Raw genomic sequence first — 21,245 nt, 5'->3', positions numbered from 1 at the left:
CGTTATGTGAATTATACCTTGATTAAATAAATAGGTTCTTAAGATAGGGATGAGGAGAAAGAATAAAAGGAAATAAAATAGTATTGACTTTCAAAAACATCGGAAAGAAGTGACTGTGCCTTTTACTAAATCTCAGAAAAGCCCTCACTTTCTAAGTTAAGAAATCAAATTTCTTTTATCACGAATATTTACAATAAGAAAGTTAAGACTTAACGTGTGATAAGACAGTTGGTCTTGGCTATTTAAATGACGGTACTCTCTGAGGGCTTAATAGTTTCACACCAGAAGAACATTTGAAGGCTAGGAAACTACAGAGAAAAGGGTATTATGGGGCATTCTGAAGCCACTTATTACACTGCTTTGGGGAATATTCACTCTGTGTATATATACCTTATCCAAATTATAAACCTTTAAAGTACCCAAGACAATTAGAAAATAGAAGGAAAAATACTGGCTTTAAATTAAACCCTCAATTATTGCTACAAATAGAACAGGTCATAGCATGAGTAAAAGAATACCTGCAGTAATCTTAAATTCATTTATTTTAATCACGTTAAGGGGACACACTTTATTATAAAAGGTAGTCTCAGTTTATAGACAGATGGGTTTCAAGTTTATCTGTAGGGTGAATACATTTCCCATGGAAACTGCATTAGAGGTTTGCAGGCTATTTTATAAAACTGTACAAAAAGCATAACAAAACGGATAGACTATATCGTGTGCGTGCATGTGTGTGTGTATAAAATAAAACCATACACAGTCAATAAAAATGTTTTTAAGCTATAAATATACTATCTATTCAGCAGAACATAAAAATATTAAAATGAAGGGTTTTTATTTTTTAAATCTTAAATGCCGGTACTTGAGAGAAAGAGGTTAATAAGGTTGGAAACTTGTAGGAGTTCAAAAAGATAAGTCTGAAAATTTATAAGGGCTCTTTTTATTATGCCTAATTACACTTCAAGGTGACATCATGGCAGGGAAGGCATGCAGTATATTTCTCACACTGTTACACGTGGCCGCAGCAGGGTCACTGGATGTCATAAACAGAAGTCTGCTCCTCTTTCACTCAGATTATGAAATTTCCTCAAAGTTACTCTCCTCCAGCAATCTGTCCCATACGCTTAGATTCTTCCAACCCCGAGCTCGCGTTTCCTCTCACAGCTCCTGGGCATCTCAGCCTGGGGGGCTGGTACTATCCAGCTCCCTTCACACTCCTCCTGCTGCTGTAGCCTCAGAACTCTCCTCTGGCCCTGTCCTTACCCTCAGCCACGAGCTCTGCAAGTTGGCAGCAGCACCCCTTTGCGGGGAGTGGAGAATGTCGATCCTCTCCTAAGCTAGGGCCATTTCCCACAAGATAGAAGCTCTGACACAGGTTGGGCAAGGGAGACAGGTGAAGTAGGCCCAGCCTCTAAAACATGCTCGCATTCATGTCTTCTTCCTAAAGCCCCCAAAAGCCTTAACCCTCCTGGAAACTAGGAAGGGATAACTGATGGAGCACAAAGGCAGAGGGAAGGCATCCAACTGATCTACAAACCAAAGTGGTTTTACTCCCTGCTACTCCTATGCAGGAAAGAACAGTCTGCTCCTTTACCAAGAGACAAGAAGGGCAGAAAACTAGGGAGTTCTAGGGGACTTCCCTGGTGGCGCAGCGGTTAAGAATCCACCTGCCAATGCAGGGAACACAGGTTCAAGCCCTAGTCCGGGAAGATCCCACATGCTGCGGAGCAACTAAGCCCGTGAGCCACAACTACTGAAGCCCGCGCGCCTAGAGCCCGTGCTCTGCAACACGTGAAGCCACCGCAATGAGAAGCCCGGGCACCGCAACTAAGAGTAGCCCCCACTCGCCACAACTACAGAAAGCCCACGTGCAGCAACAAAGACCCAGTACAGCCAAAAATAAATAAATAAAATAAATGGAAAAAAAAAAAGAAAACTAGGGAGTTCTGGGCTTAAAGGGGCCTATTTACACACGAATATCTAGGTTGTGTTCAGAAGGCAAAATGGTATCCACAGCGAATATAAATTTCTTCCCACTGATCTTCAATAGCCTTATTATTCACTACATAAAACCTAATAAGATAGAATACATTTGGTATTCAAGGCCCATCAACAATTCTCCTTAAGTTCTAAATTTTTTATAAAACACCATGCACTAGTGCTTACGATACAACTTGGTCACTGTCTCTACAGGCAAAATAGTTCAAGCACTCAGCACTGACAGGCAAGCCATTTATAGCGCATCCATTATTCAATAGTTGCTTCAACTGGCAGAGAGGCTCTTGAGCTTCTTAAGAATTCAGAAAGGTGAGGATCCAATGACTAGGATTCTAGTCCTGGCCCTATCATTACTAGCTATAGAACTGAGAACATCACTACTATTCTGAGTCTATGTCTTCACTGTAGAATAAAAACTAGGTGATGAGCATGTCCCCTCTAATTATAAAATTATTCAAAGAACACAAAGCAAAAAATAGATTAAATAATCATATAATTCCCTATAGATAAAATTCTTCCAACTCCACTCTCCTCCTAATTTTCTTAACAAAGAGATTAATTATTAGTGTAGTATAATTTTCTAAATCAACAACCTTCAGCTTTTTTTTCCTGCTCCCACAACTCTTGAGAGGCAAACACATTCCCAGCACATTGCCTGTCAGCAACAGCAGCTCACTGCAACAGCGAGGTCAGAAAGTGTGTGGAATCGCTGTTCAAAACCATGGTACAGCGGCTTCCCTAGTGGCGCAGTGGTTAAGAATCCGCCTGCCAATGCAGGGGACAGAGGTTCAAGCCCTGGTCCGGGAAGATCCCACATGCCGCAGAGCACCTAAGCCCGTGCGCCACAACTACTGAGCCTGCACTCTGGGGCCCACGAGCCACAACTACCGAAGCCCGTGCACCTAGAGCCCGTGCTCCACAACAAGAGAAGCCACTGCAGTGGGAAGCCCACGCGCCGCAACGAAGGGTAACCCTGCTCGCCGCAACTAGAGAAAGCCCATGTGCAGCAACAAAGATCCAACACAGCCAAAAATAAAATAAATTTATTTAAAAAAAAAACACTGTAGACAAACATGCTGCTCCAATAGTAAAACTCAGAATACCACCCCCTACCAACAACACACCGTTTTTAAAGTGCCACACTAAAAAACCAGCAACCCATAAGAAAATGTTCATAACGTGTTTTTTCAAAGAGCAGGTTCTTTATTTAATATTTATCTAGTCCATACCATGTGCCAAGCACTATTGCACTTTATTGTGCCACTTTATAAATATCACTTCATTTAATCCTCTACAGTCCAATGAGGTGTGTACCATTATTGCCCTGTTTTATAGATAAGGAAGCTGAGGCACAGAGAAGTTATATACCTTGCTAAGTTAGTTAAGTGACAGAACTGGAACTCAAACTCAGTATTTGAAGGTATGGACTGTTGCAGAGCAAGTCCAGAAGGTTGTCATTTTTGCTTTAGAAAGATTATGTACTATGTGTTTCTGTGTATACGTTATATACCTGTACATAAACTGCTTGAAGTCTAGAAGGGTACATAGTAACTGTTAACCGTCACGTAAAAAGAATGGGATGGGGCATTAGAGCCACGTGGACCTACTTTCAACTATACTGTCTGAATTTTTTCAGAAAGCGTTACTTCTTTTATAACAAAAATAAAGTTTAAATGTCTTAAATTTAAAGATACTGGTATTATAAAGTCCGGATGAAATAAACTTATTCTAAATTATTAAGCGTAAGTGGTAAGTGAAACCAAAATCCTAGATTACAACTCTACGGGTGTGTAAACATATGATCAATGAAAAATATTTGCAGCTGTTATTCAAAACACACACACACACACACACACACACACACACTCCATAGAAGTATCAATAGTAAAAGTGTTATTTCTCTCGAAATTGGAGGATAGGGCAGAATTATCATAAAAATTCTATAAATATTCCAGTACATATACAAGTAGAAATATACTCCAGGACTAACCCAGCTTACCCTCCAACTGATACATTCTTAGATGTTTAGAACAAGGCGTATAATCTTCTTTATACCATAACTGCTCTTTGAACCACATACTCATGAGCCTATTCTATGCTAAAAGTTCTGAAGCCTCTTCTATCTTCAACTTGAATCCTCTGAAATTACTGGGGGAAAAAGAGTGGTAAAGTCACATAAAGAAAGCAGGAACTGAGCCTTCACGTAGTCCAGAAAAGAAGAAATCCAGCGATATTAAGCAACCGCCAGAGATGCCAGAGCAGCCTGAGCGTAGCCAAAATCACTGCCTGTGTTCCCATACCACCACCTCCCACCCCCGGCACTGCGGCTCATTCTGGGAGTGCACGCTGGGTTCCCAGGGAGCAGGGCAACAGGAGAATTCTCATACAAAGCAACAGGCAGCGCCCAGGGCTAAAGAAGTGAGCCCATGCAGAGCTCAGGAGACTGAGCGGAGGTCCAGATACTGAAGGAGGAGGAGACCAAGCATGAGCACCAAATCCAAACTGCTCAGAAGCGGCAGGCTGGGGCTCACAGAAGATCACGGAACCAAGAGTTCAGGGCCAAGGCAGGGAAGGCAGCTATGAAGTAAAGCTTACCTCAGTTGCCTTTCCGCTTTGCCCCATGAGAAGCTTTCCCACCTTCCTCCTCTGGCTTCAGTCCCATTCTTATTCAAGGCTGGCAGTCAGTTAATCTCTCCTGAGTCATTACATAAGTAAATTTCTGATCAGTTTTCTGATAAAGTCACAGTTCAGTATTTCTCACAACCATTCTCTCTCCTTTCTGCTTAATTGGCCCTATGATAGATTAAAGATGACCACTCCTCCCATTGAGAGGCAGGTCTATGTCCTCTTTCCTTGAATCTGGGCAGGCTCTGCAGTGCCTTGACTAACTGAAAATGGCAGAAGTGACTGCGTGCCAATTTGCAGGTCTGAGTTTTAAGAAATTGACAGCTGCTTCTTTTTATTGCTTGCTCTTGGGGAAGCCAGCCACCATGCGAGAAGCCTAATCACCCTGAGACCAACACACTGTGAGAAACCCAAAGGACACAGAGGGACCTTGCAGAATGTGACACCATGGGGGATGGGGGGATGGGGAGGGACAGAAACAGAGCAGGAGCAGAGGCACAAGACATGTGACTTAAGAAGCCATCATGGAAGTGGATGCTCCAGCTTCAGGTACGCCAGCTGAGACAGCCCCAGCCAAGCTCCTCCTGAATTCCTGACCCACAAGATGACAAGAAAAATAAAACGGTTGTTTTAAGCCACTAAGATGTAAGATAGTTTGTTATGCAGCAATAGATAATCAGAACACTACTTGTAGAAGGAGGGGTATCAGCGATACAGCATCTACCGTTCACCCCTGTCAAACGACTCATGGGAATGACTGACATTGTTGTTTAGTAGAAGTGAGGATGAGACCCTTTGAGAGGTTCTACTCCATAGGAATCAAAAACTATCCAAAGACTAGACTATCCCCTCTGCAACAGGGGCAGTAAGACAGTAAGAACACTGCAGTCTGTCATCAACTAAGCTGCAATCATCCTTTGGACTGGCTCTTTCTGTATCCCAATAATAGTTTAAATCCAGGTGTGCTGTCATTACCATAAGACAACCTGATTCTTGAGCAAAACATCACTCCTAATATTGTCCTATATTGTAAAAAACGACCTTCAAAAATCTCAAAACCACTATTCCCGTATTCTACTCTAAATAATTCAATTCTTCTTTATCCAAGATAAATAAGGATTACCTGGTTCTCTTTAAGGGGCACCATCCTTGGCTCTCAGAGCCTAATCTTGAGACTGCTCTAGCCAACTTTCCTAATCTTTTTCACGTCAAGACATGCATGGAAAATGATAACATCTGTATGGTGCATGCACCTAAACTGAAGAGTCATCGAAGGGCCAGAAGTGATCTGTTTGGAGGCTCCCGTCACCCTCAGGCTGAGGGGATCTGTTATCTCAATACATATGTAATCCTTTTATGGCCCTTCTGATGGAAAGCTATGTGGTCAATCTTTTTACCTGGTTATCTAGCAATGCAGGAGGAGGTCTCCCTTCTACTCCAATGCCCACTTGTTGGAACAAAAGACTGGAAGTCATCAACCAGCTGCATTATCTAGGAATCCAAGATGCTCCTCTGAGTTTATACTACTCACTAATGTGCTGAGACCTGTAGGAGAAAATGGATGCCCAAATCCTTATTTCTATCCTATGTATAACCGTCTTATCCTACTGCCATTCTATAACCCAAGGGAGCAGCCAGTTAACAGCAAGACACAGGAATCTAACATGAATTAAATTAAAAGAGAAAACTACTACAACAGCTGGGTCTGAGTACTTAGGTGGCAAAACAGCATTGACGAGTATGTAAAAGGAAAAGTCAACTGCTTAAAATGAACCTGAACGTAGACTAAAAATGTTTCCAAGGCCACTTCCAGCTCTCTGATTTCAAGGTTTCCCAGACAGAAATATAATTACAATAAAGTATTTCACTTCCACAGCCTTGAATGTATTTGTAAGATCACGGTAGATGGGAAGATAGGAGCAGGCAGACAAATAGTCTGAAGTATTATTATAAAATCACTTACACATTATTGCTCACATGATTAAAACGTTAAAACTTTTAATCTTCCTTGAAGATACCCAATAATACAAAAATATATTTGTACAAGGCTGTTAGTTGCAGCATTATCTGAAACTGCAAAATACTGGAAACAACCTAAATGCCCAAAGTTAGGAGAATGTTTGAATTCACTGTGACACATCACAAATGGAGTACTATGAAGCTGTTAAAAAATAATAAGTAAAATTTCTACAAACATGGAGTGATATCCAGAACTACTAAATGATAGAAGCAAATTCCAGAAGAGTATACTTAGTTTGCTACCTTTTGTGAGAGAAAATAAGAAAATACTCATGTACCTGCTTTTTTTTTTTTTTATAAAAAGAAACAGGAAGGATATATAAAAATAATTGGTTGTCTACATGGGGTGGATAGGAATGAGTAGAAGGGTTAGGTAGTAACACTTCTTGGTATGGCTTTAACTTTTGGAACCATACTCATGTTTTATATACTCAAAAAGTAAAATAAAATCAGCAAGGATGAGGTGGAAAAAAATCTAAAATGGAAGGCTTCCCTGGTGGCGCAGTGGTTGAGAGTCCGCCTGCCGATGCAGGGGACGCGGGTTCATGCCCCGGTCCGGGAGGATCCCACATGCCGCAGAGCGGCTGGGCCCGTGAGCCATGGCCGCTGAGCCTGCGCGTCCGGAGCCTGTGCTCCACAACGGGAGAGGCCACAGCAGTGAGAGGCCCGTGTACCGCAAAAAAAAAAAAAAAAAAAAAAAAAAAATCTAAAATGGAAATCAAACTGAAACAAACGAAGCTAACTGTAAATCAAATAAATCAGTGTATTAAAAGACGGAAGGAAAGGGAAGGAAATAACCCAAACAACTTTTGAACATAACACTTCATATTTTGTGAGTATACAGACAAAAAGAAACTGTAAACAAATAGTGAACTCTAGTCATAAGGAGTTTTCTTTGCAATGTTATGGGTTAGCAGTTTAGAACCACTTTCTCTGATTATGGCATGGGGCAAACAAGTACATATGCTGAGATAATGGGAACCAGATTCTCTCTGTTAGAGAAGCATTACAAATACAGAAAGGGCAAGACTAGATCTGTAGTGCTGAACTGGAATTAAAGGTATCAAAATGAACTCATGGTTACACACACACAAATATAGACATGTTTATTTATTTATATATGTTTATATTTCTTAGCTCCTATTTGCTGAGAGATCTTAGTTTATAAACCTTATTCCCCACTAAGGAATGATGGCTACTTGGAGAAATGGCTGATTCCAGGACTGGGGCAGCCTGAGTACAAGATGAGCCTGGAGCACCTTGCCATGCCAGAAAGTAAGAAAGGGCTCCAAGAACAATAGGGGCATGTCAAAATTATGGCCTAAGGAGGCTCCCACTAGCCAAATCTAAGACAATTTGAGCTTCAAAATAAATAACAGAATGTCACAAAATAAAATAAAAATCTATGAGTCCATGTTAATAAAATAAATGAATAAACAAGTGGGTGAGAAAGGAAAGCTCTTCCCTGTATATACTTAGAAGAAATAAGTTAGAAAATCAACATCTTGCAACCATCCTAGTAATAACTGATTCAGTCAAGAATCATCAATGGATGCTAAATTACTAGATGAAAGTTTGATGAGGAATAAGACATCTATACACAAAATCTCAAAGCATCTCCTACAAAATAATAACAAAGGGAAAATAGTAACTTTACAATAAATAACCTTGCAAATATCACCTAAATAATCAAAGTTAACATCACCAAAATGAGACAAACCAACCTCATACACCTCTTGATATGATGCCCTGAGAATACACATTGCTTCTGCAGTGTTCCTACAAAAACAATGCACAGCCTGAATCTAATCATAAGGAAACAACAGAAAAACTCAAACTGAAGTACACTCTATAATTAGCCTGCTTTCTTCAAAAATACCAAGATGTGAAAGACAAAGACAGGATAAGGAACTGTTCCAGACTGAAGGAGACTATACAGTTATCACAACTAAGTGAAATGCATGATCCTGGATTAGATGTGGGGGGCAGAAAAGGGAAATAGCTACATTATATGAAGCACATTATTGGGACAACTGGAGAAATCTAAGAATGGAATGTGCATTCAATAATACTATTATCTCAGTTATTAAATGTCCTGATTTTGACCAATACTCTGTGCTTAGTGAAAAGAAAGTCTTTGTGCTTGGGGAAAAAAAAAATAAAGTATTTCTGGATGAAGGAGCATTATTAGGTCTGCAAATTACTTGGTGGCAGGGTGCGGGGGAGGTGCATAAAAAGAAGGTTCAAACGTGTAACACAAATGTAGCAAAATGTTAACAACCGATGAATCTAGGTAAAGAGTTCATGGGAATTTCTGTACTATTCTTAGCAATGTTTCTTTTTTTTTTCTTTTTTTTTTTTTTTTTTGCGGTACGCGGGCCTCTCACTGTTGTGGCCCCTCCCGTTGCAGAGCACAGGCTCCGTATGCGCAGGCTCAGCGGCCATGGCTCACGGGCCCAGCCGCTCCGCGGCATGTGGGATCTTCCCGGACCGGGGCACGAACCCGTGTCCCCTGCATTGGCAGGCAGACTCCCAACCACTGCGCCACTAGGGAAGCTCAGCAATGTTTCTTTAAGTGTGAAATTATATCAAAATAAAAAGGCTTTCGGAGATTAAAAAAAATTTATTCTTTACTTCCAATTAAGAACATTTTTTTAAATTACTAAAACACAAGGGAAAAGGTTAAATTACCATTGTGCAGAGCCAAACAGTACTATAAACCTGGCAGTAACTTCCCTTTCTTGATGGATGATAAATTAATCCAGTAATAGTATTACAAGATATTAATTGCAGTGGTCCAAGTGACCTTACAACTTTTTCTTTCAATGTTTCTTTTATATATCCAAACTCGGGCTTGTATTTGGCTTCCCAAGCAGAGTCAAACCCCCAGGCTTATCTGCTCTCTCTGCTGACTCAGGTAATAGCGACAATATTTTGCTCTGTTCATTAGGGAAGATAAATCTGAGTTTGAACTTTTACTCAAAAACAGTACTGCAAAATTTCAGTTTTAGTGATTTAACTCTCTGGACGATGACTAATAAGATCCATTTCTGATGGGGCAAAGCATTGTTTTGCCCTAAAAGCTGGATTTTAAATATCTCATTTAAAAATAAACACCAAATTAAGCATGGCAGACCAATTTCTCTCTTACCTCCTCTCCATCCTAACATCTCACTAAAATGACAATAAAGAAATTAAATCGACATGAACTCACAAAGATCATTTGAGACAAGCACATTTCAACACATTTTTGGGAGTCAGGAAGAAGCTGGAGGAGCAGTACTGATCTTAGTAGCATGAAGGAAGCTACAGCCTAAGTGCCAGCAGAGAAGAGTGCACACAGAAGGCAGCTCTGGGCTCAGGGACACTGGGCACAGCAGACAGCAAAGGTAAGGGTGGCACTGCAAACAAGGGGTCAAGGGCTGCAAGGAACAACAGACTCATGGAACTTACTACATCCTGATGTAGAAGAAGAAGAAGAAGGTGGCCTGCCCACAACCTTACAGTGAAGCCCACTACAGACAAGCCTCGCTCACTCACAGAGCTTTTTAGTGCCTCACTCTCACATGAAAAAATAGACAAAGATAAAACAAGATCCTTGAAGAAAACCTCTAGTCTGAGAGAATCATTTTGAAAAGAAAAAGAGGAACTCAGAGGAACAGAAACAACCTCAAAACAAACAAACTCTAAAATCCAGGAGTAAAGAGAGAAGATACTATAAAACAACAAACAGCAACAGGATGTATGAAAAAGCAATGGTCAGAAAAATGAGAAAAAGCTCTTGAAAATTAAAAATATTATTAACAAAATTCAATAGAAGGGTGGAAGGGAAAAAAAAAAAAAACACCTAGGGAATACCTCAGGAACTAGAACCAAAAGGCAAAGAAATAAAAAGATAAGAAAATTACAGGTTCTACCCACAGTGCTCAACATTCAATTAATAGGAGTTGTACAAAGAAAAAAGTACAAACTAGGAGATTTAAGTATGGGAGGATGAGGGTACTCTCAAATGTTTAGATTGAAAAGTCCCCTGAGTACCAATTGCAATCATTGTTGCTTTTGTTGTGGTCATCCATTTACAATGCTTGGTGTCAGTCTATTTATCTCTTGTAAAAATAAAATACAGTGTGTGTGTGGAAAAAAAAAAAGTTCCTTGAGTACCCATCACTAGAAAAAAACCCAAAACTAACCATGCCAAGACACATCATTCTGAAATTCCAGAACACCAAGGATAAAAGGAATATCCTAAAAGCTTCCAGGAGAAAGAATAAAAAGATATATATGAAGGAACAGTAATCAAAAAGGCATCAGGTTTCTCAACAACACTGGAAGCCTAAAAACAAAGGAATACTGCTTTCAAAATTCTAAGAGAAAAATCTTTTCTAACAGTCTATAGTCACCCAAGCAGTCAAGTATACAGGTAGAATAAAAGTGTCTGACTTGCGTGGGATCAAAAATTTGCCTCTCCTGAGACGGGAGCTAGATGATGTACCCCAGCAAAATGGTCTAATAAACCAAGGAAGAGAAAGACCTGGGATCCAGGAAATGAGAGATCTAATACAAAAGAACAGCAAGGGAATCACAGGATAAAAACTGTCGAGTAGGCCTAGAGAACAGTCAGTTCAGATGGGAGCGAGAGAGCTCTGGGAAGGAAAGCTTCAGGAAAAAATAATACTAAGACATTATGTGTTTAAGTGCTTGGAAAATAATATTCATAGACATTTAATAGATTTATAGGTTACATTTGGGAGAAAATGTACAGAAGGCAAAGTAAGCAATTTTTTTAAAAAAAGGCAATTATTAACTCAAAGAAAAATAAAATGCCAGGCAAGAAAAAAAGTGATCACCATATTAATCAAAATCTGTAGTCTAGTTATATTGAGAAATGGAGAGGGGGCAGAGGGGAGGGTAATGCAAACACTAATGTCCTCATTTACCATAGCAAGATGTCAAGAGATGATACCTAAAATGGATAAATTAAGAAATAACAGTGTATTACTTAGAAGTATGTAGGTAAACATGACAGAGAAAGCTAAATAGAGCTGAAAGTGGTGGTCTGTGGACAGAAGGGCTGAGAGGAGAGGGGAGGGAGGCTGCTGCTCTACTTTAACCCTTTTGATACTACACTGTATGACTTAACTGTACACATATTACTTTTGATACTGCACTGTACGACTTAACTGTACACGTATTACTTTTGATACTACACTGTATGACTTAACTGTACACATATTACTTTTTGAAAACATGAATTAATCTTTAAAAGGTAAATTGATATAACAGTCATATCAATTCATGAAGTTGCCTAAACCATTTTTTTTAATCTTTAAAAAAATGCCTATAATCTATTACATGAAATAAAAATTACAATAGCACTTTATCATTTGGGGCCAGGCACCTACTGAATTCCCTGTATACTACAAGGCTAATTTGCAGAGCTAATGGTATGTGTCCTCTACTAGAGAATGTAATTTCAAAGCTGGCCAAAATTTATCATCTATGTTAACAGATCCAGATACCTACAGAGCCAGAAAAGAGAGGGCATCTGGTCCTGCTGATTTCCTACACAGAGGCAAATTCTGATCCTAAGACTGGTCCCCTCACTGGCTCAAGCATTTCACTGTATTTTGAAATGCATTTCTGAAATCAGTTTTCAATGTCAAATGAAAACAGCATATGGAAATAATGTATGTGAAACTACATATTCTCTAAAACTGTAATGTACTGAACACATTTTTTTATTATTCATTCTGTCACAAACCCAGACTTGTTCAGACCTACTTCGGTGAAAAACACCTAATGATGCTATTATGCTTTACCTATTCTACAGTCTTCAGCTAAATACTGGAACTGTGCCCCTACCTCCAAATGAGAGGAAAGGGTAGTGGGAAGAAGGATTAGAACTGCTGAAGTCAAAGAAGATTATTAAATCAGAGTCAAAATGGGCCACTTTTGCCTTTGGAAGACCAGACACAAATAACTACAGAAAAATTATCCGAGGTTTATATTGTTTCAAAAATAACTTTCCTTACGAAATTGACTATACACAGAATGAACACAAAAGCCATGAATCACTTAAGAAAAATTCTGGCATCCAATATTCCATTTATTTAATATAGCAAGATCTGATGCAATTCCACGCCTCTGCCAGCAACCTGATAAGCAAATCCATGGTTAAACAGTAGAGGGATTTTCAAAAGAAATGAATCAAGTCATAAATGTAAACACCACACAACTATTATTTCAAAACAAAAGTGTATGCAAGATAAGAAAAGATGCATATATACATTTTATAGGAAGCACTCCCTCCCATAAATAAATGAAACAATTAAGAGGTTAAGGGACCTCTTATTATCAAAGACTTTACTCAGAGCGGAGGTTTAATATCTGCACTGTACAATTCTTTTCCTAGTTTTTATGGTATATAATATAGGTTGGCACTAAAGCACAAAGTTGGGGATGGGGGGGTGTGAAATTTACAACAGCTGTATTTACTGGTGTGCTGCGAAACTATTCTTTTAAAATCAACAGGACTTTTTAGGAAGAAATGGAAAGAAAAAGCAAACTGGGCACATACTTATACTCTGCTTAAAGGGCTAGATACCCAAGATTACAGAAAATAGGAATCTGTAAACTCTGATAGCTGCTCTAATTATTTAACACAAACCAAGAGTTGGAAATTTTTTACAACCAATAGGTACAATTTTAAAATCGGACCCACGTTTCCGCAAAAATCTCTATTAATTATTCAAAGAAAAAAAGCCTGAAAAATATTTTTTAAATGAGTTTCTAAAAAGACTATACACAAACAAAACACTTGAAATAACTGAAATGAAATCGATGCAGTTAAATTAAATTAGAATTAAATTCTCACAGCATGAACGTTGAGCTTTGGTAGCTACTTCATACACATAAGGTGAAGCTTGAGCCAGTTGTTGCAAACAATTTCTCCAATGTTAATACAGCTCACAATTAACATTCAAAATAATTCAAATGGAAACTAGAGTTAATCTCAATTTTACTGTGTGACACTAAAATTTACAAATCACTCAATCAATAATATAAGTGTCGGCCCCAGAGTGTCTAAGTTATACATAGAAGTTATTTTTCAAAAATATTATATTAGACTATATCTCTAACATGTTAACTATCAATTATCCCAAGGAAACATTCCATCACCAAAAAAAAACTTGCTCCCTAGAAATTTCAGCAGGATCGTCACAAACTTGGACCAAAGTCCTACCATCCCAATATTGTACAACAAATGTTCAAGACAAAGGAATGGACAATAATCTATTATCTAAAAAAGAAAACCTGAGTGTGGTCAGTAAGGACAAAGATTTAAAGAAGCTAAATCAACAAGTGTACTACCCTACAATCAGTTAAATTAAACCTGCAAGAACATGACAGTTAATCACTAGCCTGCTCTTCCTGGTGATGAGAATAGTATAAGAATAGTCCATAAAATTAAGAGTCTTCAGGGCACGTCAAGGATAAACAGGCAAGCAGATTTCTACAAGGCTGCCTTAAACCCAGCTAGAACAAAGAAAAAAATATCAGGAAAGAACATCTACTCAAAATGGAAAACAGCCCACTGATAGAGCTATTCAATCCTAAAGTACAAAGTCTCCAGAAAAAATCCAGTTGGTTATAATATCTTTTCAAAGACACAAGCTGGTTCATATTCAAAATAAACTCTCAATTCCCTCCTCAAAAGAGTCTTATAAAATCTAATTAGCTAGCATCGATTAATGGTGAAGTATTTAGATAAATACAAAGACAACTACAAACTTCATTTTCCAATGTCCAAGTTTAAGTTCAACAATAGTTTTCAAAATCTGACACTGCCATCTTAAGCTTATCTGCATTTTATGTATCTGTAAATAGCACACATATATACCTAATTTTCAGTATGTCTTAAGAAGGGGGGGGAAGAAGGGAGGGAAATCTGTTTTAAGCCCTGCAGTCTAAAGACTATAATTAACTTTTACAAGAAATATAATTGGAAAATCTTAGAATATAACTAGATGGAATCAACAAAGTACCCTGCCTAAAAGCAAAGATTCAAATAACCTCTGAGCTTCCAGAGGCAAAAGCAAAGTTCCCTTTCTTAAGAATTCTCTCCCTCTCCCACCCCACAACAAACCCACCTCCAAAAAGAATCTCCTCCAGCAGAAACAAAATGAAAAAATGGGAGGGGGCAACTTCAAGAGCGAAGCACATTTATATAATAACCGAAAGCTAACTGCATTTTATCCATAGCTATGGTGAGAAGGCTGACTCATGATATCTGAACTAAAGTAATGTGAATTTCAGCCTACAAAAAAATTAGACCTGAACCGAAATTCAGACGTTCAAAAACAGTGTTCTTCCAACTGTACTAACAATCTAGTTCCAAGTTGGTGGCACTTTAATCAATAAATAGGGGGAGGAAGGGCTAATCAAATACAGAAATCTAGGGCTTCCCTGGTGGCGCAGTGGTTGAGAGAGTCCGCCTGCCGATGCAGGGGACACGGGTTCGTGCCCTGGTCCGGGAGGATCTCACATGCCGCGGAGTGGATAGGCCCGTGAGCCATGGCCGCTGAGCCTGCGCGTCTGGAGCCTGTGCTCCGCAACGGGAGAGGCCACAACAGTGAGAGGTCTGACTATCGCAAAAAAAAAAAAAAAAAAAAAAAAATACAGAAATCTAAAATTATTTTCAAAAGGTAGAATTTAAAATGTACTTTCACATCAAAAATCTTCAAAGGAATTACTCAGAGTATGTTTCCAAACATCTATAATCCTTTAACTTATCAAGCAGTAAGTGACTAGATGACAAAATAAAGACCCTGCTTTTACAAAGGCAAGCCAGAAGTATGGTTTGAATGGTATTTGAATTTAAACTTTGGGCTATCTCTAATGCCCCCAAGCATCTTGAGCAACTCTGTTAATCTTTGTCTGTTTCACAATCTATGAAACAGGAAAAACTACAAGGATGTGTAGTTAATTAAATTAGTCAGGATTAAATGCTAGCCAACTGCTTTGAAGTTACTTTATGTTGTTCTCAGCTCTCCTCCTACTGAGTAAAACTCATAGATGAGAAAACATCTGGAATTACTATATATACTAACATCTGCAGACTCACAGCAGTTAAAAGATGATCTCTGTTTACAAATTTCTAAGCCAAAGATCATTCAACAATCGGAAAGATCTCAGGATACAACTGCAATGAACAATTTTTAGGTAAATTTCCTTTCATTGTGAAAGATACCTACTCTTACCTACATTCTCAAAACAGACTGTTAACAAATCACAGAGCATCTCGAGAGGTCTTGGCACAAAACAATTCTAGGTAAGATGAACAAGCTGTTCCTGTTGTTAATGGTATTCTCAGCATTCTAAGCTGTCAATCAAGGTAAGCTTCATCACAAATAAACCCTCCAAAAAGTACTAGCCCCTGCTGCGAATCTAACCATCTGTCCAGGAAAGCTCTATTAAAACACCTAGAATGCAGTTGCTCTCACGTTTAAAGGCACTATGAATAAACATAAAACACTAAAATACATTAAACAGTATATATTTTCCACTTCAAACATTAATAAACTACTACCCAAGTCTATATGGATACCTAGGTTGAACACGAAACCCATAGGTTGGACACTAATTTTTTTTTTCAAAGAAGGAAAATATATAATACAGCTCAAGAAAGGGGAAATAGCTCAAAAAGAAAAAACGAAGTAGGTTGGGGGAAATGCACTGATATTTGTAAATTACTCCCTGATGGAAGAGGGACTCAATTAAATTTTAAAACAGGAATTTAAATTACTCAATGAGCTACAAACTAAATTACTCACTGTTCTGCTTACTGAGCTACAAACACTAGAAAAACATAAGTATTACCAAATTGAGTTTAAAGGATCCAAAATTAATCTATTATATTCCAGTAAAGAAGGAAATTGCATAAATTTCAAAGAGGAAAAAGGATGGTATAAGAGCCTAAGGCTAATGCTGTAAAAGCAAAGAGTGATGAGAATGAGCTATTCTGAGGATAAATGAATAACAAGAAACAGAAACAGAGTTCAAATTCTCCCATCAATCTCATCCTCTCTCCTGCTTAGGCCAAGGATAGTCTTTGTATACTACTAAGAATACCATCAGAAAATAACTTTTGATCCATGTGTCAAAACTTCTTCACAACAGCAAAAATGTTAGGCTGAATCCCTAGACTGCAGCCTCTTCAAACAAGCACATGGAGCACATTCTAAATTCCAGGTCCTTCACATGTACTACCAATTATTCAGAGACTTTGGAAATATGCTTAGGCTGCTTTAAGGTTCTGGGGGCTGGGACTGGGGGTGGATACTGCCAGAAAAACCAGAAAGACAATTACATTTGACTTAAGCGTACAAATATTATTTTTAAAAAAGTTTAAATTCTTCAGAAAAGCATATAAAAATCAAATGTTAATCTTCAAAATTAATGTGAAAAAAGTATCACCTGTCCATTGATTTTTAACTGCCCCATCCACATTTACTACTAAAAATGGCCACCTGCCCACCTATAAACACAGAATGTCAAACAAATACAAATTCGTTGTGGTAACAACATTGCAGATGGTCAGTTGCTCACAATCCAGTCAAAGTTTACTTTACAGACTAAAAACTGGAAGTGAGGACTGGTGAAAGCATTCTGGGGAGAAGCTCACTTACTTTCCATTTATTTTAAACATAAAGTTTAAGGCCATTCCAGCCACCATCCAAGTGGAAGAAAGTTCCTTCATTCATTAAGCAAATATTTACTGAGTGTGTTATTACACTCTAGGCACTTAATAAATATTTCATACAGAGTTATTACTAAAATGCAGTAAACGCATTTGACCTTATGATGAACAAATGACTGGTCCTACCTAGAAAATTTAGTCTACTGGGCATACAAGAGTCTTCTTTAGATTCAGGTTGTGAGAGAAATACGATACAAAATAACCCATCATCCCATCAACGGGATTTCTCACCTTTATCGCAAGCTTTATCACAAACTACAGATTTATTACCAATGACAAGGAATCAATAATCAGAACACCATCCTACTAAATGGATCTTCAAAAAAGGTTTTATCTCCAATATCCACCCAAACTGCAAAACATTTACTTAATCTACACTTACTTTTCTTTTTTTAAAATAAATTTATTTATTTATTTATTTTTGGCTGCGTTGGGTCTTCGTTGCTGCACGCGGGCTTTCTCTAGTTGCAGGGAGCAGGGGCTACTCTTCGTTGCGGTGCACGGGCTTCTCATTGCAGTGGCTTCTCGTTGTGGAGCACAGGCTCTTGGCGCGTGAGCTCAGTAGTTGTGGCTCGCAGGCTCTAGAGCGCAGGCTCATTAGTTGTGGCGCAAGGGCTTAGTTGCTCTGCGGCATGTGGGATCTTCCCGGACTAGGGCTCGAACCCGTGTCCCCTGCATTGGCAGGTGGATTCTTAACCACTGCGCCACCAGGGAAGTCCCTACACTTACTTTCCTTAGGTAACGTGAGGGCAAGCATGTACTAGAAACTTTAAGAAGCCTTCTCGGACTTCCCTGGTGGCGCAGCAGTTAAGAATCCGCCTGCTGAGCCTGCGCTCTAGAGCCTGAGAGCCACAACTACTGAAGCCCCTGTGCCTAGAGCCTGTGCTCTGCAAGAAAGAGAAGCCACAGCAATGAGAAACCCGCGGGCCGCAACGAAGAGTAGCCCCCGCTCGCAGAAACTAGAGAAAGCCCGCATGCAGCAACGAAGACCAAATGCAGCCAAAAATTAATTAATTAATTATTTTTAAAAAGAGAGGCCTTCTCAACTCTTTGAAGAATTAATCACGGAAAAATTCTCATGCCTATGCTATTAAAATATCTCCAATTTAACCGGCTACTTAACCCAAACGCTTGAAGTCTTTGGCTTTCCTTAGTTATTAAAACAGTTGTGTTTAGGGCATCCTTTTAAACAATTTGGGTTTTCTCCTCAGTATTTTGCCACTGGTTTAACTCTTTTACCCACATAAATATGAAATGCCCAAGCCTCCAGCTTCTGAAAATAACCTCTGATATGTGCACTTAACAAAAACCTTGAGAGAATGTCCTAGTTTCTTTTATTTAAAACTTTTTCATTTAAAATGAGAATGCATAGGGACTTTCCTGGTGGCGCAGTGGTCGAGAGTCCGCCTGCCGATGCAGGGGACACGGGTTCATGCCCCGGTCCGGGAAGATCCCACATGCCGCGGAGCGGCTAGGCCCGTGAGCCATGGCTGCTGAGCCTGTGCATCAGGAGCCTGTGCTCCGCAACGGGAGAGGCCACAACAGTGAGAGGCCCGCGTACCGCAAAAAAAACACCAAAAAACAAAAAAACATTCCGCCTGCCAATGCAGGGGACACAGGTTCAATCCCTGGTCTGGGAAGATCCCACATGCTGCGGAGCAACTAAGCCTGTGTGCCACAACTACTGAGCCTGTGCTCTAAAGCCTACGAGCCACAACTACTGAGCCCACGCGCCACAACTACTGAAGCCCACGTGCCTACAGTCCGTGCTCCGCAACAAGAGAAGCCCCCGCTCACTGCAACTAGAGAAAGCCTGCGTGCAGCAACGAAGACCCAATGTAGCCATAAATAAATAAATAAATATGAGAATGCCTTTAGCAAAATTAGACATAAATCAACTTTTACCTCATTAGGAGACTGCTATTTTCAACATTTACCTTAAACCAGAACATGGATTAATCTTCTAACCGGTTAGTTTCCTATCTCTCCCCAACTAGATTAGACTGTAACTTTTTTGAGAGCAAGGGACTGACTACTGGACCCCATGGTCCCAGCTAATACATTTTATAAACTCTGTAAGTCTCCACACAGACATAAATGTTGCTAGTTTTAAGGCCTTAAGGAATTCTTTAATATTTTAAAGCTATTTTGATCAGAGCAGGTGTCCTTAACTGTTACTATCATTGTATACAAGTGGGTTCTCAAAGTGTGATCCTGAGGCCCTGAGAGTTTCCAAAACCCCTGCATGGGGTACATGAGCTCAAACTATTTTCATAAATAACACTGATGTTACTTTTATTCTTTACCCTCATTCTCTCACCAGCATGCAGTGGAGTTTTCCAGAAGCTACATGATGTGTGATATCTCAAGAGACTGAATGCAAAAGCAGACATGAAAATCCAGCTGTCTTCTATTAAGCCAGACAACAGAGTTGCAAAAATTAAAATAATGCCAATCTTCTCACCAATTTTTTTGCTTTGAAAAGTATAGTTATTTTATACAAACTTATGTTAACAGGTAATGGAATTATTATTGCTAATTGTAAATGATTTAATAAATATATGTTAAATTTTTTTTGTTTTAATTCCTAGTACAGCAAATATCAATAGATATAAGCTGTACAAACAAAGGCTCTTTGGGTTCTTAATAATTTTAAGAGGTAAAGGGGTCCTGAAGACAAAAAGCTTGAGAACCACTGTGGTACACAATTATAAAACATATACAATAATATATACCAAGGGCTTCCCATAGATAAGAAGCTCAAGTTAACTGTGAAGTATAATTACTTCTTACACCTCTAATCTTGTTGAATAATATATCTCCTTGAAAAGCATAATTCAGCATAAAGCCAGTCCATCCCAGGCCCTATCTAAGAGGCTTTAGATATTTATTGAGAGTCCTGTTTATAAAGATGTTCTGACCTATAATACCACCTATTACTTGAACAGTGTTTGGAGTTTCTCAAAGTTTTCACAAAAATTACCTTGTTCATCCTAACAACAACCTGTGAAGTAAATGTGAAGTATTACTCCCACCCCCGCTTTTTTTTTTTTTAACAGATGACATAATGAAACTGATGCTCCAAGGAAACAGAACCATCTTCCAAGGATGTACTGCTACCTAGGAGAGCCTAGGATGTTGGTCTTTTGCAATTTGCTTGGCTGCCTTAAGGCTATTTCACTGTGGTGTAACTGCAAGCTCCCAAAGAAAACAAGGCAAGGGCATTAATTTTAGTGTCCCAGTGCCAAAACAGAGATTTTTCCCTCCCTAATAAGAATGTAATCAGACTCAATACTTGGTCACCACATTATTCCACACACTGGCTACCCAAAAAGAAAGAAAAAGAAAGAAAGAAACGAAGGAAAAAATTCCAGAGTGCTGGAGAATAAATGCCAGAATACATAACCCTCCAAGAGGATGAATTAGTCAAGGACTCACAGCTTTTTTTTTTTAACCCCACATTTGTTTATTTATTTATTTTTGGCTGTGTTGGGTCTTCGCCTCTGTGCGAGGGCCTTCTCCAGTTGCGGCAAGAGGGGGCCACCCCTCATCGCGGTGCGCGGGCCTCCCGCTACCGTGGCCTCTCCTGTTGCGGAGCACAGGCTCCAGACGCGCAGGCTCAGCAGTTGTGGCTCACGGGCCCAGCTGCTCCGTGGCATGTGGGATCCTCCCAGACCAGGGCTCGAACCCGTGTTCAAGCTGCACTAGCAGGCAGACTCTCAACCACCGTGCCACCAGGGAAGCCCTCACAGCTTTAATAATCATTTAATCACTGAAACAACAGGCAGGCAAGAACAAGATCAAACTCAATACAAAAACATGAGACTATATCAATGAATGGATG

General features: G+C 39.3%; 1 protein-coding gene and 1 long non-coding RNA gene across 7 annotated transcripts in view; both read right to left on the bottom strand.

Annotated features, from left to right (window-relative positions):
* The window catches only part of USP3 (ubiquitin specific peptidase 3), a 214,180-nt gene that overhangs the window by 70,723 nt on the left and 122,212 nt on the right, over positions 1–21,245 (bottom strand). The window contains exon 1 of one of the 6 annotated variants that reach the window (XM_067749595.1): positions 14,793–14,904. The exons of the other annotated variants lie outside the window; for them this stretch is intronic. Within the exon in view, the coding sequence (XP_067605696.1) occupies positions 14,793–14,865 (73 nt within the window). The 5' untranslated portion in view covers positions 14,866–14,904. Of the gene's footprint in view, positions 1–14,792; positions 14,905–21,245 lie in introns of those variants that run through there. 6 annotated transcript variants of the gene reach the window in all.
* The window catches only part of LOC137230411 (uncharacterized), a 124,475-nt gene that overhangs the window by 70,723 nt on the left and 32,507 nt on the right, over positions 1–21,245 (bottom strand). The window lies entirely within an intron of this gene.

The sequence above is a fragment of the Pseudorca crassidens genome, chromosome 1 (assembly GCF_039906515.1).
Source record: "Pseudorca crassidens isolate mPseCra1 chromosome 1, mPseCra1.hap1, whole genome shotgun sequence".
In the NCBI taxonomy this organism is placed as follows: domain Eukaryota; kingdom Metazoa; phylum Chordata; class Mammalia; order Artiodactyla; family Delphinidae; genus Pseudorca; species Pseudorca crassidens.
This window is presented reverse-complemented; position numbering and strand designations above follow the sequence as displayed.